General features: G+C 52.7%; 11 protein-coding genes across 11 annotated transcripts; 6 read left to right on the forward strand and 5 right to left on the reverse strand.

The window, feature by feature from the left end:
- Positions 1-250: 250 nt before the first annotated feature.
- Positions 251-808, reverse strand: PtrM4_072880 (uncharacterized protein; the record flags this gene model as incomplete). The annotated part of the gene is made up of 1 exon (XM_001941415.2): positions 251-808. The coding sequence occupies one exon, from the start codon at positions 806-808 to the stop codon at positions 251-253; it is 558 nt and encodes a 185-aa protein (XP_001941450.2).
- A 353-nt stretch (positions 809-1,161) lies between these two features.
- On the reverse strand, positions 1,162-2,088 carry PtrM4_072890 (uncharacterized protein; the record flags this gene model as incomplete). Its single annotated transcript, XM_066106006.1, has 1 exon — positions 1,162-2,088. The coding sequence occupies one exon, from the start codon at positions 2,086-2,088 to the stop codon at positions 1,162-1,164; it is 927 nt and encodes a 308-aa protein (XP_065964633.1).
- A 3,716-nt stretch (positions 2,089-5,804) lies between these two features.
- PtrM4_072900 (putative S-adenosylmethionine-dependent methyltransferase) lies at positions 5,805-6,750 on the forward strand (the record flags this gene model as incomplete). Its single annotated transcript, XM_001941412.2, has 2 exons — positions 5,805-5,818; positions 5,874-6,750. The coding sequence occupies 2 exons, from the start codon at positions 5,805-5,807 to the stop codon at positions 6,748-6,750; spliced, it is 891 nt and encodes a 296-aa protein (XP_001941447.1).
- Positions 6,751-8,156: 1,406 nt separating this feature from the next.
- On the reverse strand, positions 8,157-9,343 carry PtrM4_072910 (uncharacterized protein; the record flags this gene model as incomplete). The annotated part of the gene is made up of 3 exons (XM_001941411.2): positions 8,157-8,875; positions 8,921-9,160; positions 9,214-9,343. The coding sequence occupies 3 exons, from the start codon at positions 9,341-9,343 to the stop codon at positions 8,157-8,159; spliced, it is 1,089 nt and encodes a 362-aa protein (XP_001941446.2).
- A 253-nt stretch (positions 9,344-9,596) lies between these two features.
- PtrM4_072920 (EAP30 multi-domain protein) lies at positions 9,597-11,481 on the reverse strand (the record flags this gene model as incomplete). The annotated part of the gene is made up of 3 exons (XM_066106007.1): positions 9,597-11,147; positions 11,195-11,330; positions 11,381-11,481. The coding sequence occupies 3 exons, from the start codon at positions 11,479-11,481 to the stop codon at positions 9,597-9,599; spliced, it is 1,788 nt and encodes a 595-aa protein (XP_065964634.1).
- A 470-nt stretch (positions 11,482-11,951) lies between these two features.
- PtrM4_072930 (SAC3, Nuclear protein export factor) lies at positions 11,952-13,403 on the forward strand (the record flags this gene model as incomplete). Its single annotated transcript, XM_001941409.1, has 2 exons — positions 11,952-13,096; positions 13,190-13,403. The coding sequence occupies 2 exons, from the start codon at positions 11,952-11,954 to the stop codon at positions 13,401-13,403; spliced, it is 1,359 nt and encodes a 452-aa protein (XP_001941444.1).
- A 1,612-nt stretch (positions 13,404-15,015) lies between these two features.
- Positions 15,016-17,048, forward strand: PtrM4_072940 (SH3-1 multi-domain protein; the record flags this gene model as incomplete). Its single annotated transcript, XM_066106008.1, has 4 exons — positions 15,016-15,021; positions 15,120-15,212; positions 15,279-16,043; positions 16,092-17,048. The coding sequence occupies 4 exons, from the start codon at positions 15,016-15,018 to the stop codon at positions 17,046-17,048; spliced, it is 1,821 nt and encodes a 606-aa protein (XP_065964635.1).
- A 996-nt stretch (positions 17,049-18,044) lies between these two features.
- On the forward strand, positions 18,045-18,922 carry PtrM4_072950 (uncharacterized protein; the record flags this gene model as incomplete). The annotated part of the gene is made up of 2 exons (XM_066106009.1): positions 18,045-18,826; positions 18,874-18,922. The coding sequence occupies 2 exons, from the start codon at positions 18,045-18,047 to the stop codon at positions 18,920-18,922; spliced, it is 831 nt and encodes a 276-aa protein (XP_065964636.1).
- Positions 18,923-20,805: 1,883 nt separating this feature from the next.
- Positions 20,806-21,783, reverse strand: PtrM4_072960 (Transformer domain containing protein; the record flags this gene model as incomplete). The annotated part of the gene is made up of 2 exons (XM_001941406.1): positions 20,806-21,506; positions 21,555-21,783. The coding sequence occupies 2 exons, from the start codon at positions 21,781-21,783 to the stop codon at positions 20,806-20,808; spliced, it is 930 nt and encodes a 309-aa protein (XP_001941441.1).
- A 537-nt stretch (positions 21,784-22,320) lies between these two features.
- On the forward strand, positions 22,321-23,333 carry PtrM4_072970 (uncharacterized protein; the record flags this gene model as incomplete). Its single annotated transcript, XM_001941405.2, has 4 exons — positions 22,321-22,556; positions 22,605-22,863; positions 22,909-23,031; positions 23,085-23,333. The coding sequence occupies 4 exons, from the start codon at positions 22,321-22,323 to the stop codon at positions 23,331-23,333; spliced, it is 867 nt and encodes a 288-aa protein (XP_001941440.1).
- A 1,104-nt stretch (positions 23,334-24,437) lies between these two features.
- PtrM4_072980 (uncharacterized protein) lies at positions 24,438-25,944 on the forward strand (the record flags this gene model as incomplete). The annotated part of the gene is made up of 2 exons (XM_001941404.1): positions 24,438-24,529; positions 24,579-25,944. 2 exons carry the CDS (start codon positions 24,438-24,440, stop codon positions 25,942-25,944), a joined length of 1,458 nt encoding a protein of 485 aa, XP_001941439.1.
- Between the last annotated feature and the right edge of the window lie 388 nt (positions 25,945-26,332).

Here is a 26,332-nt window from a genome sequence, read left to right on the forward strand (position 1 = left end):
TCAGATGGATTGAGGCTGGAGAGGCTGAAAAAAAGGCTCTGGATACAAAACAAGCCAGTCATTCCACAAGTTCTCAGTTCAAAACTAGCGAGAAAGGACGTGTGTTGATACATGGTCGCTAAGCTCTATAAGTCGGTTTTCGTTCTTCTTCTCCTCTCCCATAATCTATAGTTCTCATAATACATGATTTCATCTAGCAACCCAGAACCATGTCTACATCTATTTTCAAATAACACTCAAACCCACCTCACTATTTTGACGGCACCGTCTCCGTAACTGGTCTCTGTATGACACCTTGCTCTCCCGCTTCCACAGATTCGTCTTTATTTTCACTCTCGCCAGTCTGCACGCTTTCTTGCTTTTCTTCCTTCACCTCCTCCTTCCGTTGCAGTCCCCGGTCCTTGACCAAAAAGCAGCCCAAGAGACACGTACCCATAAAAGGTGCCAGGACGGTAAACACGGTGTGAGAAGCAGTCATATAGCCATCTAGCAGAGCCTCGATATCTGCACCGGGGAGGTTGTTGAAACTGGGTATGCTGTACGAAGACGAAACGAGAGTCCGGAGGTGTGGCGGCAAACTGTTCCGCAGCGAACTCTGCATGACTTGCGCTGAGACTGCAAGACCGACGGCGCCACCAAGGCCTCGCAGGAAGTTCCGGTTTGATATGACAACAGCTCGCTGGGCTTTGGGTGAATGCGCTTGCAGGGCAATAAGGCATGGCTGAAAAACGTTCCCAACGCCGGCACCTAGTATTGCCAAGACAATGCCAATGATACCTGGAGCAGTTGTTCTGCTGAAGAAACACATGGACACAGCCCCCCTATGCTCTTGGTTAGCAAAGTCCAGTCGCTAAACAACCACAGATTCAACTAGCAGGCCAAAAGGCAATGTAGGGCAGAAAATTGGGAGTAAAGGAAAAGGAGAATACTGACAAAGTCCAAAGTGTAAATCCAGACCAGATAACCTCCCCATATCTACCGCTTTTCGATATATAAAGCCCCGAGCCGACGCTGAAGATCATTTGAACTGCAACAAACGGTACCAGGAGAGCAGATGCCCCAACTGGGCTGTACCCCAGAACATTCTGGAAGTAGATTGGCAGATAGTACAGCGCCGCATAATACGCGAACCCAAACAAGAAGTTTTGTGCGAGTATGACGCTAACGGCTGGTGTTTTGAACATGGACACTAAACAGTAGCAAGGTGTTAGCAACCATGTCTCGTGTGTGAATTCCAAGGGCAAACTTGCGAGGCATAACAGGCAGGCGGGATACCTTCCACTCCACAATCAGGAAGGCGACGAATGCAACGGCCGAGATGGCAAGCATTGCAATGACCATGGGAGAGTTCCAGACGAAGTAAGAGCCTCCTCCGGATATGGGAACCAGGAAAAATACAATAGCGATTGAGCCGGTGATGATTCCCCAGTAGTCGATCAACCCTAGTGTCTCCTTGCGTTTCCTTGGCGGCATTGACGACGGTACCAAGAAGAATGATAGTACAGCTGACGCAGCAGCCAAGGGTCCCAGGAGGTAGAAGAAGTTGCGCCAGGAAGATGTTTCTGCAAAAGCGGCAGAGACAAATGGACCTATAATGTTACCCAAGCCAATGCATCCACCGAGTAGACCCTGATAATAGCCACGCTGCTGAAGGGTAACGATGTCGGAAACGATGATCATGGTAAGCGAGTTGATGCCTCCCATGGCAATACCAGCAAGCGCCCGGAAGATGTACAACGAGGGTCCATTCTTAGCAGTCGCACACAAGATGTCGCCTACCGCCAACAGTATAAGTGCCGACAGGTAAACCACCTTGCGGCCAAAGATATCAGAAAGCCGACCGTAGAGGACCTGAAACACGGTATTGCCGACAAACGAAGAAGTACCTGCCCAGGAGATGGTGTCCTGGGCGTTTAGATCTCTTGCCATTGTTGGCAGAATCACCGCGATACCATTCTGATCTGCGTATGTGATCAAAAAGGCAAAAGCCAGGGTCCCGAATACGATGATGAGTCGGGCGCGAGGGAGGAGGTTGGTTTGGTCCACGAGAGTCTTCTCAGCCTGCTTTTGCTGGCTCGAAGACGACATTGTGGACGATGGAGGTACGACAAAAAAGACAAGACAATCTGAACTACAGGCCACAGGAGGTGTTGAGCAGTCGTGTGGCGTTTTAGACGATTCCTAGTTCGCATTTCCGGCTCGGAAAAGCGATGCGAGGCAAGGCAAACTTAGTTTGGTCCGACCTGCTAATTGACCGATCGGTGATTTTTGTCGGCTTTTTCCCCATTTGGACTAATCGGAACAAAGATCTACCGAGCTTTCTTAGTGCGAACAGGCTGTTCTAGGCGATAAGAGGGGCCGTCTTATACTCCATACCTTTTCAATATGCCAGTCCTTCCATGTTGGTTCTCATCTTTACAGGTGCGCCTAGCTAGGGCATACCTTGTAGCAACGGGACGTTTAGAGCGTACGGTACCACTCCATTGCTCTTTTACCCGAGAAATATATTGCAGCGAGATGCCGACGCAACTGTAATATGGGTGAAACGGCACTGTCACCAAGACTGTCTTGGGATACAGCCTACCATCTGGTCAGCTCTCTACTCCATATCCGTGCGTTCAGAACCACAGCTAGTCAGACCTTCCAGGAAACAACAGCGCTTCGTCAGGTTTACCTTCCAAACTGCCAAGAAATTCCGGCAAGTTAACCTTAAGTTCGCCAGAGTCTTAGCCGACGAGCAGAGTCTTGGACGCCGATTCCCCACCACATGAGCCCACCTTCCGCACACCACAAAAGACACAGCCAATACAGCTTACGTGGTTGAAGCTGAGTATGGTATGGCGCATGGATTGACCGCCTCCACGCGATTGAACGCCTGCCCTTCTCCTTGGACTATTCTGGCGATGCGCGCGGGCTGGCTAGCAGTCGTTCCTCCAAGACCCACGTACACCCCACCAGACACGTAACATGCTTTGGCGGGCGTAACCGCAACGGGCCGCCGAAGCGCCCAGAGTCTAGCCGACTAGTGCCCGAAGGATATCTCAACGCCAACGATATGGGACCAACTACTCCAAAAACGATATCGCCTTCTATTCCACTCTGTAGTAGTGCCTATCATAATAGTGCTTATCGTAGTAGTATTCGATCTTCTTCTCGTTACCAGCGGGAAGGTTTTTCAATTGAAATAAGCGCTAGGAGATTTCCGTCTCACTCAGCCCGGCAGACTTAACATCTCTACCGCTGTGATGGGCAAAGATATTCCCTCAAACTACTGTTCCCTGATAGGTGGAAGAAGTAGGATAGCGAGGCGAAATCGGTCAAGCCCTTGCACGTCGGTAAGCGCTACCGGTGATTCCGGTGGCTATGGTTCCTCTTATCAGGTAACTTCTGGGATCTCGGGCGGTCTTGCCTGTCGCAGATCGTCCAAGACCGATTTGTTTGCGGAGGACGTGGCGGTGAGATGGAAGCAAGGCTGGGTCAGGGCTAGTTAGATCTGGGGGTACTAGAACTGATATGAACATGGTGGGCTCCTGTTCTGAATCGATGGAGGGTTTATTGGGCCTAGCGTGATGCGAGACTTTCACAAGGATGCCTTGTTCAGAAGGATGGAGTGTGGATAATAACTGATGCTTGAGTAGCTTTCACAAATAGGGCGATGTGCATTGCCAACAATCCCAGATCCACTTACGCGCGAAGCATGCGCAGAAATTGAAGACGAAAATCCCATCAGAGAGGGGCTGAACTGTATTCTATGGAGACGATGCGTCTCTTCCAAGTCTATCCTTGAGTAGAATAAAGTACTTTTTCAAGTCGCTGCTAAGGTGAGCGACCGGTTCGGGTATCTCGGGTTGGCTTAGTTGAGATTGCTGTGGCCTTGCCGATTGCTCATTCAAAACCTCCATTAATTCAATGCATCGCTGGACTTCAGTTTCGACGGCCATTGCGAGAATTTCGCCTTCTCTCCCCGTGGTGTTGACCTGGAAGCTGCCAAAGTAGACGGGGAGGGTCGGGGGACTGGAGACGGAGACGCAGACTCCGCAACAATCAATCGGATCGGCATGATTGATTCCTATCTAGGTTAAAGGCTGCCTAATGAAGTAATTCTTTAACCTATATAGGAATCAATCATGTCAATCGATTGATTGTTGCGGAGTCTGCGGAGACGTTGAGTGTCCACTCGAGACAGCAGCCCACTCTGTGCAGAAGGAGCAGACATATCCACATCGTGTTCTTCTTGGCACAGGATTGACAACCGAGTGACTTCTCAACAGACGATATTGCTTGCCGAGTAAGGTTTAGTACTTGGTCTAGTGGGACGTCTGCCTGCTGTACATTCAACTCGTACATGCGATGAAGATAGGTAGTTTGGCTCTCGATACAGAAACACGTTTCTGTGTTACCAACACTGCTACTACCGCTCTCTGAGTGCTCGAATTGGAGAGAAGAGGTGGGTGGGAAATTGAAGTTGCCGGGAGGACTCTCAGAATTGAAGCCGTTCACACTTGGAGCGTCGTGTGCTTGGGACCCGAAGCTTGGGAAAAAAGCATTGTTGAGGAATGATCTGCGAGAGGCGAGTTGGTTGGCGCCAGGGAGATGCTCCTGCAGTTCAACAGGTTTGGTTCGAAAAAGTCGGATTGTTGTGGATCCATCTGGTTGCCGAAACATGGTGCTTTAGTCATAGTAAGTATCCATGTCACTCTCAAACCGGATAAGCACACATACTCTGCAGGCTCTCAACTGAACTGGACGTGTTGTAGTCAATGTCCTTGGTAGGCCTCACGGATATTTGGGACGAGCGGCGGGTTTTTCCTTTGGGCTTGCCCAAGGGTAAGCCGGGGCTATACGTGCAGGTAAAGTTCAACCTCTCACACCGTGAGCATTGAGGTTTGGTCCGACAGCACTTGACTTTGGATCGAAAACATTGGTCGCATGATGAGTTGGTCCGGGCTGATTTACGAGAATCCATTTCCATCGATGACAAGGCTGCTGTAGGGGCGTAAATGCGGTAGTAAGCACGCATCGTCTTATATCTTATACTGCCCAGTTGCCCCCTGGAAGTTTTTCTCGCTAAAAGACGCATCTATGCCGAGAAATGGTGCCATATGGGGGTAAATAGAGGTATGCTGGGACTCCAAAAGCATGACTAGCTTATCGGTACGTTGCTCTTGGGAAATTCCATGTCGACAAACAATTCGACGATACCTGTTGTTTACGGCCCTGTATCCCAAGCTGCAATCTTCATTGCGGCGGCTTGGAGCGGCCGCTAGACCATGTCAATTGCCAAGACGCAAGCCTCGACATGAAGGATTCGTGTCCAGTGGGTGGATAGATGAATGACGCCAGGATAGGCCGGGCTATGCAAAGTATCCACGTATGAGGGGAACAACGAGAGTTTTAGGTAGCAACCTGCCCCTGGGAATGAATCACATGCGTCATCCGGGCCGTTCCTTACAACAGGGGTTGCCTGGCCCCGACTGCTGTACACATTTATTACCCAAGTAGTACGGCGAGTTGATGGACGCGCTCGTGATCGTCATTGCATTTTGACTCGGAAGAATTGCCCTGAGTTGTTCTCTGAGTCGTTCCGTATGGTATTGCTGGTCACTGACGGCTGGGTCTGGGCTTTTTATCGGCCCGGCATCAGTCGGCTTTCCATCTTCACATGCACATGACTGCGTTGCCTATTCGCACTTACATTGTAACCTGCAGCAAGCCGGCCTTGTGTTGTAGCCCCAGTCTCTTTCTCAAGTCCCTTAACATAGAGACCTGCCCGCTGCCAGACACGGGTAGCAATCCTCATCGAAATGTCTACTTTTGCGTACAGTTTTTCCCCTAGCATCATTCTTCTGTGGCTAGCTAACCCTCTTCCATAGCAAAGCCACGTTCTCTGCAACCCGCTATGCCGTCTCTCGGCCTTCCTATCCGCCTGCGCTATACGAAAAAGTCCTAGGTTACCATAAAGGACAGCAACGACTATGTGTCGACCTGGGAACCGGCCACGGTTTGATACCCAGATACTTGGCATCCAGCTTCGACCACGTGGTGGGGTTGGATCCTTCTGCTGGCATGGTTGCCGAGGCGAAAGAGCGAAGCAAAAGTTTCACAAACTTGAAGTTCATGCAATCCTCCGCAGAGAAGATGCCAATGATTGCCGATGACTCGGTAGATCTCGTCACTGCTGGACAGGCCGCCCACTGGTTCAACCATACCGATGTGTTCAAGGAGCTCCGCCGAATCCTTCGACCACAGGGTACTTTGGCCTACTGGGGATACAAAGACCATGTACTGGTCAACCGTCCGATCGCGACCAAGGTGCTCAACGACTACGCATATGGAAAGGAGAAGAAGTTTCTCGGTAGTTATTGGGGCCAGCCGGGCCGCTCGATTGTTCAGAATTTGCTTCGGTCTGTGCATCCCCCTCCGTCTGGTTGGGCAGACATTATGCGAATAGAGTACGAGCCCGAAGCTCCTGCAAACTCTCCCACTCCAAACGAGAAGTTGATGTTCAAGCGTATGCGCTTGGGGGAGATGGAGGAGTATATCCGTACCTGGAGTTCGGTGCATTCGTGGCAGCTCGAGCACCCAGACAGGGTGCGAATACGCGATGGTGGGAAAGGCGACGTTGTCGATGAGATGATGGAAACCATGGTCGCATCTGACCCAAGCCTTCAAGTCAATGGCGCTAATTGGCAGGAACTTGATATAGATGTCGAGTGGGGTAGTTACATTCTGCTTGCACGTAGAAACTAGGTGTTAGTCCATAAGCAATATGACTAGTACCTATTTCACGAAGCCCGTATCACTTAGTGCCCACAATGCTCAACAAGAACCCGGTGAACACGTGCTGTACAGCGTCTACCGCGTGACTGAATTCCGCCGACTCAACTCAGAATTTGGTTTGAGCGGGGCCTGCCATGCAGGAACCTGGGTTCAATATCGGCGTATCCATGAGGCCAGAACGCACCGAAGAGAATCATGTCCGCTTATGGGTATCGTGGGGTGCTGCTGTCGTCCTGCTGTATGGCGTGCGTCTCAATGTTATCAGAAGTTTCCGATCGAAGTTATTCGATCGCCAAGGCGCTAGTCCTCAATCGGTTAACTCACATATCCGACCAGACATCATCAGCAACTCAGCATCACCAAACACCCTTTAGGGTCACTCTAATAAATTAAATTCAACTCAAGATTGCGACTAAATGCTGCACAGCTTGCGCGTTCAAATTGACGCAGCGTACGTACGCTTGGACATCTTGTAACTATGGCTAGCGTTGCGCCTGCCGTGCCCGTGCGTACGCTCAGACCGAGCCCGTGTCCCAATCTTACCCCACGCGCATCTACCGGGCCCTTCTCCATTAAGCAAGTCATGGCAGTGGGTAATACTCAACGACATGGGTAGGAACTGGGTGCATGCATCCGTTCGGCATGGCATGCAGCACTTGCCCATGCAGTCATCATTTAGACGCAGCCGAAAACCCCAGAGATCGAGCCCATGAGGACGAAGGGAAACACGGAAGCTTTTCATACAGATGTTATCAGGTTCTCGAGATTTTACGTGGGAGAACCGGAGGCAGCATGTCTGGCCTCCTCCTTGGGTTAGAGAGAACATTGATTCTTATCTGCAACTGCATCATGTGACACGGGCGAGTACGGACACCAGGTCGAAGACATTGCGATGCTGTTGGTCGTTTTCAAGAACAGAAGCAGCAGCGTCCATATGATGTATGTGGCAGTCTTTTGAAAAAGCAAAGAGACGCAGTGTGAAATGAAAAAGCAGAGAACGTACACAGAGAATCGAGGTTTACACATGCATCTACAGATGTGTACGGACAGCCTAGCCTGTATCGGGAGTATGACACATGGTAATAGACGTAGTCGCAATTCCTATTTGAAACAAGGCCAGTGTTGGTCGGCATAATAGGACACTCTTGTATACGCGTGATGCTATACCTGGGCTGTAGGAAGTGTATATATAGAGGTTATATTATATCATGTAACTATACTTCATATGAAAGATCCTACTCAGAGTGGAGTCGCCAACAGCCCTGTTTGATGGACCAAGTCACAGGCCAAAAGAACCTTCCTACACCACCTATCCAAATGTGGTCCTCGCATTCCCAAGAGTACAAAACACCAGTTTCCCATTTCCCATCTCCCCTTCAATACACAACGCCAAGACGAACATCACACCCCAAACCACCCAGTCCCAGACCCTCGATAAACTCATCATGGTCCTTCACAACCCCATAACAACTCTGCTTCCAGCCCGGAAAATGGCTCGCCTTCACCGTGATGCGCACATGCCAGATATACATTGTCATATGATTCACGCCGAGCCGGACCTGAGTGATAACACGTCGCTTGAGCCACAAGATCCACTTTGGTGTTTTATTGTTGAGCACGGCGGAGACGACAAGCATTGCTGCGTTCGGAGGGCCACTCAGGCCACTCCATGCGGTAGGCGTGAGGGTGTAATCGGGAAATCGCAACTGGAACAAGAGCAGTTTGTGTATATCCATCTCCTCCTTTGAGCTGTGGTCGAGATTCAGGCGCAAGGTACCTGCGGGGTTGTAGTAACTCTTGATGCGCTTGCGCACCTCGTCGCTTGCCTGTGAGGCTCGAAGCGGTGTTGGAAAGAAGACTTTGAGATAGTCGTCTAGGACGAAGAGGGGGAAGCGGTGGGTTGATAGCCAGAGAGGACGAAATTCCTTCCGGATGGTGGTGCACACTTGTGTCAGTCCGATGTAGGGTAGAGGCCTTACAGACGGCCGGGGATCCTCTGGCTTTTTACCCCTGGTCTTCTTGGGCTTGAGGTGTGTGAGGGGAAAGGTCCGCTGACTTGTTTCAATCGCGAATTCGTAGATGCGATTACGTAGTTCTGGTTGGGTTAGCATGTTTGAGCCGGGGACATTGGGTTACGCACCTCCTGGTAGGTCCATAAACCTGAATACATGGTTCTGTGCTACGACATCAAGCTCCTCGGCTTCCGGCACTGCATCGCGATGGATCCTGGTCTGTTGAACGTTCCCCCTTCGTTGGCGATGCTGTATTGTCTTCTGGCGCTTTCTGCTAACCGTCGTGGTGTCGACCTTTCGTTTAGTGCCTGCGGTCATCCTGATAGGCTCGATCTTGGTCTTGTCTGCAGCGTCAGCAACAGATACGTCTACGAAGTTGGTTAGAGATTACTCACATTGTATTGGCAAAGTCGACGAGCACTGGTCAGGGTGGTTGAGTAGTGGTTAAGGTTGAGAGATGGAGAGGAAATGCTAAACAGGTGAGGTGCGGTGCGGTGCGTTTGTATGGCACCAACACTAGCCTTGGCGTTGGGTAAAGAAGCGGTACGCATGCGGCTGCTGGTGCCTAACCACACCGACAATAGCAGTCAGGGTCCATTGACAGCCCTGGAGAACAGTGGAAAAGGCACAACGAGCCAATTAGAGAACAGTTTTGGTCCAGAACCACACAGCCAGATAATTACACGCCTATGGCACAAACCACGTCCTGTAGTGAATAGCGATATGCATTGATTTGAACGGCGCTCTAACGAACCCTGATCGTTCCGGGTTATTGTATCCGACATGACGAGCATTCCAGCTTCTCTACATGCTCGCTCCCACAGTCTCTGGCATGTTGATAAGCCAGTTTTCCCAGAATCTGAAGCCGTCGATGCCCTGCTCACGACACAGTGCGCCAGATTCTTCGGCCATCTCCAGCTCTTCAGTTGCGACTCCAACGCTCCAACCAAATCTTTCAGCCGTCTCTTGAGCGGTGACGCCTCGTCCGTACATTTGCCAGTCCCATGTAACTTCGTTGGCTGGCGGCTCTTGATGCAGGATCTTCAACCAGGCCAGGAGACTGGCGATGGTCTTCTCATCCGTGCGGTCGCGACCTTGGACGACTAAAAGGCCACTCTTGAACTGCCGTAAACGTACTGGGAGTTTGAGCGTGTCCCACATTCGAGCTGCCTTTTCAAAATCTGAAGGGCTGACAAGCTCAACGCCCCCTCTTGCGCGGTTAAAGACGGCCCACAAGTCTACAAGTGTCATGATGCCACCCTCTTTTCGTAGTATCCCCCGAGTATCGTCTGTCAACCACTCGGCCAAATTCCTTGAAAGCTCTGATACATATAAGGATTCTGAACCTGATCCAGTGCCCAGCATATCCTTGGTGGTAACCAGACCAAGTGCAGAAGCAGACTGGGATGCCAACGCATTGGCTTCGGAACTATCACTAGTGCCTAGGTTGGCCTGCGACGCAAACTGTTCAGCTAGAGCAATAATCTCCTTTGCTGAAGTCATCAGCGCTTCGAGATCTTCAAATGCACCGCCTATCATAGCCTCATTATTCTGTCTCTGCTCCAGACCGCGCCGCTCCAATCCTGCAATACCGACAACTCGAGGCCGCTCCTCTTCGGCAGACGAACCATCGGGATTTGGGGCGTAGCCGTCCTGAAAACTCCCAGAGGCTGGCCGCGGTTTCGGAATCGGTGGGGCACTTTGCAGCAGCCATTTGCGTTGGATCAGGGCATTCTTCAGACGTTCGTAGAAGATGGGCCCTCCACCCGCACGAAACGACATCTTGATGCATTCGACAGACTCAGACTGCAAAGGTGATGCAAGAGTAGGACCTGGTGACTGGGACCTGCTAGGCTCTTGAAGTATATCCAGACGCCTGTCGGCAGCTGTTGTCAAAGATGCGCCGCATATCTCACAGTTGAGCAGAGAGGGATGGTTCTGGTAGGTGCACCTTGGACACGACGACGTTTCACCATTGTTTACAGCGACGGGTGCTCCATTCTTCACATCTTTCGGCGGCGGACCAGGAGCGGGTCGGTTCGAAATGGCTGCTATGGCCGCCTTGACTACATGCACCGTTGGCGGCTTGATTCCGCATGCCAGACATGGTGGTATGGGTGTACGCGATGCCAAGGCAGGATCGAAGTTGGACGGCACCGGGTTCGAAAATGAACATATCGGACACACCCATGTTGCGCTTGCTGGAGGCGGGGGCGCGGGGCTACTATGTCGCGGCGGGGTGGAAGACGAGACGGAAGCGACCTGTGGATTGGAGGGCACCGAGCTACCACGCGACAACTGCTTCAAAGGCTTCGGGTAGAGGGTGATCTTGGGTGAGGACTTGAGGAACCCGGCCTGTACGGTATCAGTCATGGTCTCCATTCGCCTGGAATCCTACATACATAAAAGTCGGCTTTCTCGACATCTTTCAGAAATATAGCAACCGAGTTCTTACGTGGCTCGTTGTGGTCTACATAGCAGACGCGGTGCGAGGTCAGGTAGGACTGGCCATTTTGATACTCGGGTATCTTGAATTTGCTATACACCGGGTCAGTTCACGAGCACGCGATAGCAACACATGCGCATACCCCTCATAGAGCCCGACTTGATCTTGGACAAAAAGCAGCGTCTCCTCCGGCAGGAGCGACGGGCGCAGTGCGGTAGTGAGGTCGAGCTGATGCAAGAACATTCAGACCATCTGGCAGTGAAGAGTGCGAACAGCCATCACTCGGAATGGGGCATCGTGGTCCCATTCCATAGCACCCCGGGCGGCAGTCGTCATGGGCCAGGCGCTAGTCTCGATACGCGCTAGTCACGTGCCAAGGGCGTAGAAGGAACCATGGTAACAAGGAGCCTGGTCCGCCGTCGCTTCACCCTCTCACCCACACGACGACTGTAGATTCCCGCGCGCGCACGTCTGTTGCGACTCACTCCCCTCCAACTGCAATACTCACCCACAGTCTATCTCTGCCTTGCCTGACTATCTGTCACATGTCTTTTCCCTCGGCCACAGTGGCGTGGTCGCGTTCGATGCAACAGCCCGCCTACAACGCAGTCACTCCACGCACCACACTCCAGCCTCAACCTGCACCTGCACCTGTTAGTTCCTACACACTACCGACAGTATCAGCCGGTGCTCACACGCAAATGCAGTCCACTATGGCGCCCGAAGCGCCCAAGAAGAAGGTCGAGTGGCCTCCTGCTGTGCGCGAGTACGTTAGACGTGCCTTCGATCCCAACAACGCGATCCCGGGCATCTCCCTAGAGGACATGCAGGTGCGCCTGAAGGAGACCATCGGCTGGTTTGCCGAGCGTAACTCGCACGATACCGTCGACTGGCCCAACTTCCCCTTGCCTCAGCAGCTTCTCCGTGATGAGCGTAGGAAAGCAGCGGCACTCGGTACACCTGCCCATGGTATCGCCGACAGCGTACACCCCGCATACATGAATGGCTCATCCCAACACACTAACCAAAATTCACCACAATCAAAGAAGCGCAATGCTGCAGATGCGCAAGACGAGCAAGCCCAAGCCATCCCACCCTGGCGTAACACTAACCTAGCCTCCCGTATGACCTATGCCGACGACCACAACGGCAAACGCCAGAAGAAGAATGCTCTCGCCAACGCCTCAAGTAAGTTTGATCAGGCTGAGCTCGACAAGCGACGACAACGCTTTCAGCTCGGCAGCAACGGCACCAAGACGACGCCACCCTGGGGCTCGCCGCGTAAAGACGAAGACGAAATGCCCACCGGACCCGTTGTCGGAACCAACGAGTGCCTCGAAAAGAGCTATTTCCGTTTGACCGCACCTCCCAAGGCGGAGACAGTCCGTCCACTCCACGTCCTCAAGAAGACTTTGGCCATGCTCGTGGAAAAGTGGAAGGCGGATAAGAACTACAACTACATCTGTAATCAGTTCAAGTCCCTCCGCCAGGATCTTACTGTCCAGCACATCAAGAATGCCTTCACGGTCAAGGTGTACGAGATCCATGCGCGGATATCGTTAGAAAAGGGGGATTTGGGTGAGTATAATCAGTGCCAGACGCAGCTGAAGGCATTGTATGCGCAGAACCTGGGCGGCAACCCTGCCGAGTTCAAAGCGTATCGCATTCTTTATTTCGTTTACACGTGCAACAAGACCGACATGAACGACATGTTGGCAGAATTAACCCTCGCAGACAAATCCCACAAGTGGATTAAGCATGCTCTTGACGTTCGATCTTCACTTGCGCTCGGCAACTATCACAAGTTTTTCCGACTTTACCTCGAAGCAGAGAACATGGGCGCTTACCTCATGGACATGTTCGTCGAGCGTGAGCGCCTCAACGCTCTGGCTAATATTTCCAAAGGGCGCGTGAGCCGATTCAGTTATATATAGCTGCTAACACGATGCAGATACGTAAATGTCACTCTCCGTTTCCTCACTGATGAACTCGGCTTCGACAACGATGTAACATGTCGTGAATTCCTCGAATCGCAGGGCGCACAAGGCGTCATAGAAGACAAGGGCGACAAGCAGTATCGCGTCAAGATCCGAGAAGTGGCGCAACTATTCGAGCAGCGTCGTGCAGCGGCATTCAGCAAAGTAGACATTAAAGGCCAAATATGAGTCGACATTCACGCACACGACACGTTTCCCGTTTCCAGCTTCTGAAATATTTCCTTCACCGATTGGAGTGGTTGGTCTACACATTTATGGTACGTCACACATGCCTGAACGGCTGTCTCGAGCAGCGGTTTCCCGGTGTCAGTGAGGTTGTTTTTTTTGAACATTTCTTAGTCGGAAGGCGGGGGCGCCGTTGATGCGTTGGATGCGAGGATGCTTCTGGTCTATTTCTCATGCGTTTGATGTCTCAGATGAGACGTGGACAGTCGGTGCGCACTGGTGGCTGTTTGGTACGTCACGGGCTTGCCAGGAAAAGTGGTTTCAGAAACAAATTGGGGTATATGGAGAGTGGAGGTTATTTCGAAGAGATTACATGCGCGTGTCCCTGTATCCGCGTCGGTACGTCGGAGCAGACGAGTAAGCAGCGGGTCAAGAGGATGGATCACGACAGCGGAGAAGAAGATTCGGGCATTGCCGGCATTGCAAAAGTTGATTGTTCTGGTTGTGGCTTGGATGGACTTGTTTGTGGGTCCCGTCACGAGATGGAGGCGGCGGTGCCGGATAGCCAATCATATGCATGAAGCTTGGCTTGGGGCTGTGATTGGACAGGAAGCAAATGTTCACGGCGGTTGACGCTATAATAGTAAGCCAGACTAGAGGGCGTTTTGAAGTAGTGGTTGAATGCATTGGTTGAAGAAACATTGCTTGGGCGTGGGAACGGCACGGTCAAATGTAGGAAAAGCGGTGATTGTGGCATGGTGTTGTGGACGGGCCAGGGCGGCAAGCATCAACCTGGGCTCACACGAGTGTTTCCCCAAAGTACCGTGCAGGGCATGGCAGGGCAGACGTCAACGGGTATGCGCTCGCATGGCCACGATGGCCGTTCATGCAATGCAAAGAAAAGCCAGCCGACGTTGGCTTTGTCCGCTAGTGTGTGTTTGTGATTGGCTGTGGGGACATAAATGCAGTGCTGAGAGCTGACAGAGGCGAGGAGCGAGTTATGAAGCTGCAGCTAGTCGAGTGGCAGGCTGATGGTGTGGACTGGTGCCGACGCCGCTGCAGCCTTCTTTTGAATCTGACGGGTGCTACCATGGCTATCATGTATCAGTATGCAAGGAGAAAGGCAGACATGATTTGAAATTTGGTCCAACAAAGGTGGCGCCGTCTGGTCGCATGGTCGTTTGTTCGCAATGCCGTGCAAGGTGGCCGCCCAACCATCCGTCACCCGGTCATAGCACGACAGCTCAAAGTGTGCCCAAAGACGGGCGGTTGGCCAAGTAGGGCTGGGATCCCTCGCAGTCTCTCATTTCGTAGCAGCTGTACCTGACGACGACTGCTCGAGTACTTTCAAGGGCCGGGGCACGACTCACGACTCAGCTCCATTGACCATCACCCGCCGCGTAGTCGCCCCCGCAGACGCCGCATTCCCTGTCGCCAGTCATAGTCAATACCTAGCAGTGGCAGCCCGGCAGCCGCCTAAAACATCACAACCGTGTGTGCATACCTCATAACCTCACCCTACTACCGTTGTTCCAACTTCCATTCACTCCCACTTGCACCTCTCACGCCCCGCACCCGCCGCACAAGCCGCATTCACTGCGCAGCGTCGCCCACAATGAAGGTAAGGCTTGCTTTTCCCGTGCCCGCAACAGCGGCGCAAATGCGCCGGTCGAGTCAAGGCCCGCCTGCATACGTGCACGTACTAACCGTCATGCCTAGTTCCGCAGGAGCATCAAGAGCGACAAGGACAACCGCCCGCACCACATCTCCATCCCCCCCAAGGACGCAATCGCCATTGTCCCGCCGAAGAAGGTAAGCACCCGGCCGCTTGTTGTTTATCCCCTTGGGCGCCACGCTAACACCGTCATCTCATTTCAGGTCATAAAAGCCCTATACGATTACAAGCCCACCGACACCAGCCCAAACTCGGTCTACCTCGCCTTCTCCCAGGGCGACTTTTTGCACGTCGTCGGCCGCGAAGACGACAGCGACTGGTACGAAGCCTGCAATCCGCTGCACGGCACCCGTGGACTGGTACCTGTCTCGTACTTTGAGGGTATTGGTAAGACAGTGCGCGACAGTGGTGGCTCTGCGCCGCCCTCCTCCGCAACACAACAACACCAACAACCCCACGACTCGGGCTACCAGGAGCGCATTACTTCTCCCCACCACGCGCCCACGCAACCGTCGGCGCACGACATCATGACGCAGCAAATGCGCATGTCGCGCTCCGCTAAGACGACGGGCGCCATGGTCTACGGCATCGTCATCTACGACTTCAAGGCCGAGCGGCCCGATGAGCTCGAGGCCAAGGAGGGCGAAGCTATCATCGTCATTGCCCAGTCAAATCCAGAGTGGTTCGTCGCAAAGCCCATAACCCGCCTCGGGGGCCCTGGTCTCATTCCAGTGTCCTTTATCGAGATCCGCGACATGACAACGGGTGAGGCTGTTGCTGACACACAAGCCGCTGTCACGGCCGCGGGCGTGCCCAAGGTTGAGGAATGGAAGAAGATGGCGGCAGACTACAAGAACGGCAGCATACCACTTGGCAAGCTCGAGACAAACTCTGGGCAGTCGCTGCAGCAGGGCATGGAGCGCATGAGTGTCAAAAGCCAACCTACGGGCCACGGCAAGGCTGGCTCGGTACGACACGTCAACCCCCGCGCGACGACCCTTGCTGACAGAAAACAGATCTCACACTCGCGCAACGGTTCCATGGCCCAATCACGAGGCCAGTACCGCACATCCGACAACCTTCTTGCGCCCATCAAGGCATGCGTGCCGCGCTACTGCTTTGCCGACGACATCTTTTGGTTCATCATCGAATGCCAAATGGAGGACGGCCGCCACTGGGAGCTGCAGCGCCTATACCAAGATTTCTACGACCTGCAAATACAGCTGATAGCCACCTACCCGGTCGAGGCGGGCACAAGCGGCGCTGGAGAGCGGACACTGCCTTTCATGCCCGGCCCTGTCACCTACGTCACCGACAACATCTCAAACGGCCGCCGCGCAAACCTCGACGAATACATCAAGAACCTGCTGAAGCTGGGACCACACATCACCCAGGGCCACCTCGTCAAGGGCTTCTTCGCGCCACGGCAAGGCGACTACGAAATCGACCCCGACGTCGTCGCTGCGGAAGAATACCGCCTCTCTCAGCAATCGCACCAGTCATCGAATCTTTCCCAAGGCACGAGCAGACAATCCTCGGCCGACCAACTACAAGCCACCACACCCGTCACACCCTTTTCCACTGGCTCAAACTACGGTGGCTCCCACCAGCGCGGCCAATCGACCGCCTCGGCAGCATACTCGACCAACCTCAACCCGCCCCCTATAAACCATGCTCACACATCTGTCTCGACTGCAACTGGAACTAATTCAGCTCTTAAGATCAAAGTCTGGTTCGAGGAAGACAACTGTGTCGTTATCCGCATGCCCCTTTCGCTTAGATTCTCGGACCTCTACAATAAGCTTGTGGAGCGCAGGAAGATGGAGCGCCCCGGCGAGGAAGAGGAGGAGTTGTTCATCGATTACAAGGACGAACAAGAGGGTAAATTCTACCCAATTGAAAACGACGAGGATCTGCAAATTGCGGTTGAGCGGAATCCCAAGCTGACGTTGACTGTCTCCACTCGGCGGTAGTGGTGATTGGGGCCAAAGGTATGACATTTTACTTCTACTAATTGCGTTGCTATATTTTGTTCTCTTCAATGGCGGCCGGAGCACTCTGATGGGTCACGGCAATTGCTTCATGCCCGCTACGGCGCTTTCTTTTCGTGCTTTCGGCGTTGCAAAAGGGTCCAAGGGTCCAGGACTTCCGAGGGCGGATAAGGCGTTTACGGAGTCTCTGGAACGACGACTGCATGATGGAAAACGGTTTCGATATTTTGCTTTGGTTTTCCGTGGATCTGTAACAAGTGCGTCATTACATGGGACAAGGGTGTCGCGTACTCGACCATGTCAGGGTTTTGGATGATACACGACGGGGCGGATCATGGCGGAGTCTTTTTTGATGAGGTGAGGCTCAGGGGCGAGCAGATGTGAGGGAGGGGAGGAGAAACATGGGCAGAATGAGACATCTACCTACACATTTCGCCATTTGACCGTAATCTTGGCATTTGCATGTGCGCACCGTTGATCTACATAATGTGGGGAGCTATGTGCATCTCCGGGGGCTACTACATGGATACTAGACTCCCCGGCATACTACCGCTTGTCACTCAGCCGGCTCTACCCACGCGCATGCCATGCGCCTAGTTTAGAGTCGTCGTTCAGCCGCATATACCCATATCAGACCGTGTTTGGTTGCGCAGAAGAAAGAGTGTGCGAGTGATCGGCCAATGATGACGCGTTGTGGCTGCTCGGGGCGTGTTGCTCCGACGTCGGTGTTTGATGACCGGTCAACCATCTCCACACGCTAAAGTTTTAGATGATATCTGCCCAACGGCCTGCTCAGAATTCCACCACAATCTTCGAGGTCGTGATTCTCGTCACGCCTTGCCAACACATTGTACGAGGAACGCGACGTCGGAACGAACCGCTAGCAAGCCGCCAGCGAACCGCCACCAGAACCACACGCTTTAATCTTCACATGCAACACAGAAAGAGAGAGTTTGTCAGTCATAGGAGGAAGCTGCAATGGGGGAAGAACAAGCCAGCAGTGTGAATGCCGCAGGACATGCACCCGACGCAAAAGTCGCAACCCCCTCCATCGCCATCCCGAAGCCCAAAGTCCCTATTCCCGGGATGCGATCGTCGACAACCTCCAGCTCCACACCACCCCGCGAGTGGAACACGTCGAAACTGGGTCTACGCATTGGCGCGGACGCGCTCTCAGCAGGCGCGGCAGGCACCCTAGTAGCGCCAATCATCACCATGATCGACAGGGGCATCATCGAGAACGCCAGCGGACGCAACACCCTAGGCGACAGTCTACGCAACTCGTTCCTCGAGCTCCTCACAAAGCCCCACCGGTTCCTCGCCAGCAAGCCGTTCGCGCTCATCTTCAGCCTCTACTTTGGCACGTACCTCACGGCCAACACCATCGACACGGCATCTGCGACTGTGCGCCCCGCGCAGTCTCTACAGCAGCAAACCAGCGGCACAAGCAAGTTTTTAGCGACGAGCACGGCGAATCTGGCGCTTTGTCTTTACAAGGATAATCAGTTTACCAGACTCTTTGCTGCACCCGGGAGTACACCGCGACCTGTGCCCATGACGACGTTTGCCCTCTTCACCGTGCGAGACTGCCTTACCATATTCGCGTCCTTTAACCTCCCTCCACTACTCGCCCCGAAAGTTGAACTCCGCATGGGTGAAGAGGCCAAGAAATATGTTTCCGCGCTATCAGTCGCGCAGTTTGCTACACCGGCTGCCGTACAGATATTTTCCACCCCTTTACACCTTGCGGGGTTGGATCTGTATAATCGACCTGGTGCCCACGTTGGTGGAGCAGATGGTAGGGCAGCGAGGATCGTGAGGGATTGGGGGAAGAGTGCCGCGGCGAGGATTTGTAGAATTGTTCCGGCGTTTGGGGTGGGTGGGGTGGTGAATACGAAGGTGAGGAGGGGGTTGATGGGGAGGTTGGAGTAGGTAAGTAATTGAGATTTGCATGGTGGGTGTTTTGGATATCTCGATTTCGAGTTTAAATCTCCTCTCATGATGGTAAGGTTTGGGGGTAAACGGCGTGGCATAAAAATGGCGTTTTAGATTTGGATCTGGCTGGTAGAATATATGGAACCTTTTACTATCGTTGGTACCTCGTCTCTGAATGTAGTCAAGATGCCGTAACCCACCATCAAAAAACTTGCAAATCACAAGATTGCACATCCATGGTTCTTCCTTCCCCTTCGGTTCCAGAGTTACAGTTTGGCCGAGCCCCGTCCCTCCCTCCTTGAAAAGACCTCTTTCCCCCTCTCCTCTGACACAAACTCTCCCCATAACAGCTAAAAATGCCTAAACCAACACACACGAACAAAGATGACAGAGATGGCTTACGCAACACCACCATAACAACACATCTCAGCAGCACACCTCCTCACTTCCCACTTCCCACTTCCCACTCCCACTCCCACTCCCACTCCCACTCCCACTCCCACTCCCACTCCCACTCCCACTCCCACTCCCACCATTCACCAACATCCAGGACCAACGTAGCTTCTTCTCGCATCAAGCAACCCTAGCTGCCCAGGCCAGTTTCCGCGCTTTAAACCCCGTTCCATGCCACCTCCAAACCAGCTTCCTCCACACCATCCTCCCCTTGCGTACCAGCACCAGCACTCCCTCCTCGCACACTCTCATCCATCAAACGTCTACAAGAAAATATAGACCAGATGAAGAAGATTTTGGCCACACTAGAAAGGGCGTACCGCGAGGAAGGGAAGTAGTATAGTAGTAGGAGGAAATGTGTAGGAAGGTGGAGAGGTTTGGGGAGGGAGGTGAGGAGTAGGGTTGAGGATTAGGTGGGGAGGGGGATGATGGGGATGTGTAGCCCCACTCTACACGGGGGTCCACGGTCCACGAAAGGAGGTAGTTCACGAGGTTCAACGCGACAAACAGGCTTGAATTAGTAGTTTAATTCCTCTTCTCCCCCTCTCCTCTCTTCGCTCTCTAAATTAAACTCTCCACCCTCAAAACGTCCCTACCCACCACCTCACGTGTTCACCCTACTCCACTCTAAAATACCTCAAGTTTGTTAACAAAATCATCTCTCAAGTCCACCATACATACATGACTAACTCAACACCAAACATCGTACGATAATGCGTTGTCACCCACGAACAAAACAAAACATAACCACCAGGCCCACAATGACATCATCCCGGCAGCCGCAAACCGCAAAAGTCCAAAACCCCCATCCAGCAGTCTGGACTGGTCGCGGTCCTTCTTCCCATCCACATGCCTCCCTCGCCTTGCCTCGCCCCACCAACGCACGGCCCCTCGCTTGAGGGGAAAAAGGGAAACTAAGCCGGCGTATCGGCAACGTACCTAGTGTACTATATATCCTAGACCTGGTGGCTTAATGGTGTTTGGTATAGATGGTGGAGGGGGGGGGTTTTTTTTGGCACGTGTGGGCTTGGCGGTGGGCGTGTAGGATACGAGATGCAGGATGCAGGAGAGGAGAGTGGAGGCACGGTGGTAGGTGGTGTACCGTAGTGTAGGTACGCTGGGCTGGGGGAAGCGAAGGGTTTGGTGTGGGTTTAGGTTGATGTTCGAGATGGGATTGGGGTGCGGTGGGAGACGGTTGTATGAGATTGATTGAATTGCCTGTGCCGTGCGTGGATGAACGGGTGCTTCAAGTGCAAGGTAGGCGACCATCTCACTCACAAAAACACACAGACACACACAAAAACGATGGTTCAAACATTACTTTCATCATCACCTACTATTCACACTCCCCTCAAGCCTTCTCATTCCCCAAAAGCGCGCTCCCACCTCCCCTCGCCTCAGCCAGTAACTGCGTCCCCACAACCTCACCATTACTCTTCCTCTTGAAAACACCACTCACAGAGTACAAGCCCATAAAAGGCTCGTACACGTACTCCTCCTCCCACACCTCCTCGCCCCTAAATATGACCGTCTCGTTGAAGCCGTTGAAGCGCATGTCAGTGCGGTAGTTGCCCACGACTTTGGAGCTAGAAATGGAGCCGTAGTTGTTTAACATTTGCTCGACAATGTCGCCGTTTTGAGCAAGCACACGCTGCTTGTGTGCGTTGCCTTCGAAGTTGCTGGACACGGAGTAGAGGATGTTGTTGCGGAGATCCCATTGGTGGGTGTCGATGCTGCGTTTGCGAGATTGCGCCGTTTGGTTACTTCCTGTGAGGCCACCCGCGACGTCGCCAACGAGGCCGGCGGTGTCGTTTATGATGGATCCGAGACCGTTTCCGAGCTCCGCAATGACGGGGTTGAGGTCGATGCTGTCGAGGACGTCGCTGACCATGGTGACGAGGTTGCCGAGACGGGCTTCCAGGTATACTTTTGCAGTCACGTTTTGGATTGTGAGCTGCACCTTGTCAATCGATACATCGACTCCTGCGTTGAACTGCAGCAACTGGAGGACCTGTGCATCGAGGTTGATCTTGGCCGTCAGATTATCCACGCCTGCGGTTGTTAGCTTACTGTAGACTCCTCCCAATTGTATCAACATACCAACAAAGATCTCGCCAACATGGACCGAAGCGTTGAGGAGAACATCTGGTACTGGGCTCAATGCTGAGATGTTCGACGTGGACGTATTCTCAGTCTCGTAGAGCACGGCAGTTGGGTCCCCGTCGTCCCGCACATTGAGCTTGTAGCCCGTGTAGCCATCAGACGCAGACTGGCAGACGGCAACAAAAGGCAGTGAAAGGAGCGTGAGCGTCGAAAGTATGGACAACATCTTGACTGGTGAACGAGAGACTAGTCGACGTACAGCAGCAAGAAACGAGGAAGGCCACGGCAACTTTAACGAGAACCCGCAGTCCGCCTCAGACACGGCCAAGCGACGGTTAACAATACCTTCGAGTGTCGTGGTTGAGCTAATGGCAAGGATCACAGTGCATGATTTACCCGTTCGCCATGCCGCCCCGCAGAAAACAAGATTAAGGAGATTGCATCCGCAACTGGTTTTTCTCTTCATACCCCAGGATCGTATATGCAAAAATCAAGTTTTCCACATGTTGCACTGCCCACCGTCGCATGTAGTGCATTATGGCCTTGTAGGAACCCCTGTTTACAGCTGCATAGGGGGCTGTAGCCGAGATTACCGTTATGGGCATCCATGCAATACCCGATGTGCATCAAGGTTGGATCCGCTGGATTTGCAACGGGATTTATTTTTGCTTTAAACCTTGCTCTTGCACCGTTTGGTTCGCTTTTAACTTGCAGCTTGCACGCGCTGTCCCACACTCGTTTACTGTCCTGGTCATCACCCATCATGTCGTTCTCTATCCGCCTACTGCTCATCAGCATTGTCCTTCTTTTTGCAACCCTCATTTCTGCGCAGTCTTCAGGTGCGCCTCAGACTCCCCCGCCTACGAGTAGTACCCCGCCGCGGGGAAATGGGACCACGACGAGACCGCCCGAAGTAGCGCCAACGGGATCGTCGCCCCCCGATGTGCTCCTACGCGTTCCTGAACTACACGTCGGCAGAATTGAGTTGATTGTGGAAAAGTAGGATAAAAGCCTCGAATCTGACGAACCGTTGACTAATAATCACAGGCTGCAAGCAGATCTCAACCTTAATGCAAAGGTCGCTGGCCTCGTTCAGATCAATGCCGGTGTAATGGTTGCAGTAGAAAAGGTCAACATCACCATTGCTGATGTGGATGTTGACCTTGAGTTGATTGTGCGTTTGGGCAATTTGGTCCAGATTGTTGAGCGCGTCTTCGACTCTTTGGACCTGAACCCTCTCCTAATCAGCTTGATTGGAAACGCCACCAACTTGGTTGGAGAAGTCATTGGTGCTGTCGACGGTCTTGTAAGTTTGACGTGCGTTACACTGGAGTATGCTGACAGCGAATAGCTTGGATCCATTACGCAAAATGGAAAGACGCTCAACTTTTTGGTCGACAATCTCGGCAACATTGTCCAAGAGGTCGTTGGAGCTGGTGGAGATGCCCTCCAATCCATTGTCGGAAACTACAAGGTAAGTTTCTTCATGTCGTTGTATAACCGTACAGCCACTGACTCGATCAACAGCTCAACATGACTGAAGTCACTGGAAGTGCGAAGCAAATTGGCCAAGGTCTTACTCAGAAGACGTACGAATATGGAGCGCTCGGTGCTCTTGTTAACATTGTCACCAACACTGCTGGCCAAGTCGTCTCAGCAGTTGTCGACAAGAAGAACGGTGGTGGCAGCGGCTCCTCAACCACAGCTTCCGTTTCCGGCACCGGCACCCCAATGCCAGTTACCTTGCCCATCAGCTCGGCCACGAGTACATCATAGGCATAATGAGCCGCTAGTAGCATAATCTAATGCAATTAATGTGGAGATGCGGCACAATGAAGTTTGCAAGTGATGTTGTTGTCGCTGGTCGTGAGGGACCTGTGTGCAAGGGGTAGCAACTGCCGGAGTGAATGCAAGACGATGAAATGACGTCAGCCGCTAATGTCATGACTAAGGCACGCGATTTCAACGCGTCTGGAGAAGCTGGACGGCGACTGTACACTGACCTCGGAAGTTTGTGCAGTTGGCACATCTATGCATTGATGGCACCAGGATCGTCTCTACCGGACACCGCAAGACGAATAACAACACCCTGCCTACCTCAAGTCTGGGTATGAATTATCGACATGCTGAGCTTCCGCCATCGCTAGGCCTAGACGCAACGCTTCTCTGGCTCAACACTCAATCCCGGCGCGAGTGCCCGCACTTTGGCGAGGCACATGACTTCTTCGCCATCTCCTCTGGCTTGCATACACCCCCGAACAAGCTTCATTGATTTACGATGAGGTACCATGGTACACTCTTACAACATCGTTGACGACATGTCAAAACAGCAATTGCTCCTCCCGATTCGGGCAATCGATATCTCTCCGAGCTACCAGATAAGGCTCCGATCAACTAAAGCCTGTACAGATGTTGTCGATTCTTCGCATTCAACTGGCGTCATACAGACTTCAGATACGCATATCATCATGGACCGACACTCAGCTGTCGGCAGCTTAGTTTCAAACGTCTGTGAAGCTGAAGGATCGATGCGTTGTTGCCATGATTCAGGTAGATGAGATGGAGAAGCAGCTATTTTATGCAGGGCACTATTCGGCGTTACCATTCTACCTTAGTCGACCCCGCTCCCCGCTCCATCACGGACCAGTCAGAGTCTGCAACGCGTCTAGGTCGCTCCGGGCCCAGAAAACTCCTTTGGGTTGTGTATACGATAGCGATAGGCACGAGAATTACTTGAAAGAGCCAGCATGCAGAAATCGGTGGGTCACTTTGTTGTCATTACCGGCATGATGAGCACACCATGTCCTCATATATGAGCTTACTCCTGAGCCCTGTCATGAGCATGAGGTCTTTTCAAGCCCTCTGTGAGGGTTCATCGTCATGGAGGCTGGGTCGTCTGCTTCCTTGAGTCATGGCGGACCCAAGGATTCCTTCCGGGGCGTGCCTGACGATTCGTTACAAAAAGTAGCCAAGTATGTTAGCACGATGCCTTGTAGATCCCTGCTAATGCTTCTTCCGCAGTTGGAAAAACAACGCTCAGATTACAGCAGCGCCAGTTGGAGATCTTTCGTCTTTACAGTTGGAACAGCTCATCAAGGATGGCTTCTCCTCAAGACACCTCGACTCCACACATGTACCGGTGTCCACGGCGGCCATGCATTTCGACTTGGAGGGTCCGTTCAGCGAGCCTGAGGAGTATTACAGACCGTTTGTGCCCAAACATAATACAGTTTCGGGACTTGCCGGCGCGATTACATCAGTTCCTACACATCCGACCACATCCACACTTCACTTCCCGACGAATCTAGAGAGCATACCTCTGCCTCGTACGCTCGCTAAATCTCGAAAAAAGCCCTCACCACGAGACTCACCCGCAAAGCGCACAGCCTGGACTAATGACACTGCGGAAGAACACGATTCCATTACCAGCTTACCACACGTCCCAACGCAAGAGCGACGCTCATCACGCACGTCGACAATGTCTTCAATGGTATCTGCCATTTCGTTTCAAGGACTCGGGGCCATCTACATTCAACCATCCAAGGAACTCAACACCATGCAATCAATCAGTAATTTGCGGGCAAAGCTTCAAGACATGACAAGTCTTGGCAAGCCATGGGCAAGGCCAGATTCTCGTAATGGGGTTCACACGGCTAGTAGTAGCCCAAGTTCAATCGCCAACATTTCTCTGCGGTCTCGGGTTCACGAAGCACATACCAGGCTCAACCAGGCTATCAATGTACCGTCACAGCCTACCAACCGTCTCAGCACGCAGGAATGGACTGGACCCAGTGAATGGATCGAGCCCAGCTCCACCGCCCAAGGCCCAAAGGAATGGATCGAAGACTTTCTCAACCGCAAGGAAGAAGCAGACCGTGCAGAGTCTGCATTGCGAATGCAAGAACAAAACAAGGGTATCCTCAGCCGCAGCAAGAGCATCCACAAGCTCAAGTCCAGACTTAACAAGACCAGGCTATTCGACGACAAGACGACGCAAGAACAAAGCCAGACATCAGACCCGGAATTACCTCAACTACCAAGACCACAGCAGCAGCAGCCCAGACGAAACATGTCTCTCCGTCGCTCAATCTCCATTCGCGTCCTCTGCTCCACCACCTCGCTCAAGCCTGATCAACACAAACTCCACAAGTCACCTCGATCGCACAGAGCGGAAACGTGTCCGAATCACCAGTGCGTGAGAATACGTTCGCTTCCCTCACTAGGGCCCGGTACGTCGCCGGTTTCCGACGTATTCTCCGAGGACAGTGACAGTGTCGGTGTCGGTGTCAAGGGTCCTGTCACTAGGATTAGTGAGAGTCTCAGGGAAGGCTTCATGTGTCTTGGGAGGAGGGTGTCGTTTAGGAGGGGAGTTGGTAGGGGGGTGTAGTTGTAGGTGTAGTTATCTCGGTTGAGGGAGGGACTGGTATGCCTAACGTTTGTCACGTAGAAAGGTTAGAGACAATGATGTATGTTCTCCTTTTGTTGTTCTTTTCTTCTTTTTCACGTCCTGCGTCGTTACTTGCTCACAACAGGGAGTGCGGGCGCGCGAGCAAAGCAAATGCACCAGTGGTCATCATCCCTCCCTCTGTCGCCTTGTCACCTAGACCAACATCCCCCACCTTACACAAAGACAACAAGCTTCAGCCACCAACCCACCCACCCACTCGCTAGCTAGTAAACCGTTACACTTGCCTCTCCCCTCTCCACTCTCCACTCCCCCACTCCACTCCCCACTTCTTCCCCCGTCCCCGTTCCCGTTTCCGTTCCACATCCCT

This window comes from Pyrenophora tritici-repentis, chromosome 2, assembly GCF_003171515.1.
Source record: "Pyrenophora tritici-repentis strain M4 chromosome 2, whole genome shotgun sequence".
In the NCBI taxonomy this organism is placed as follows: domain Eukaryota; kingdom Fungi; phylum Ascomycota; class Dothideomycetes; order Pleosporales; family Pleosporaceae; genus Pyrenophora; species Pyrenophora tritici-repentis.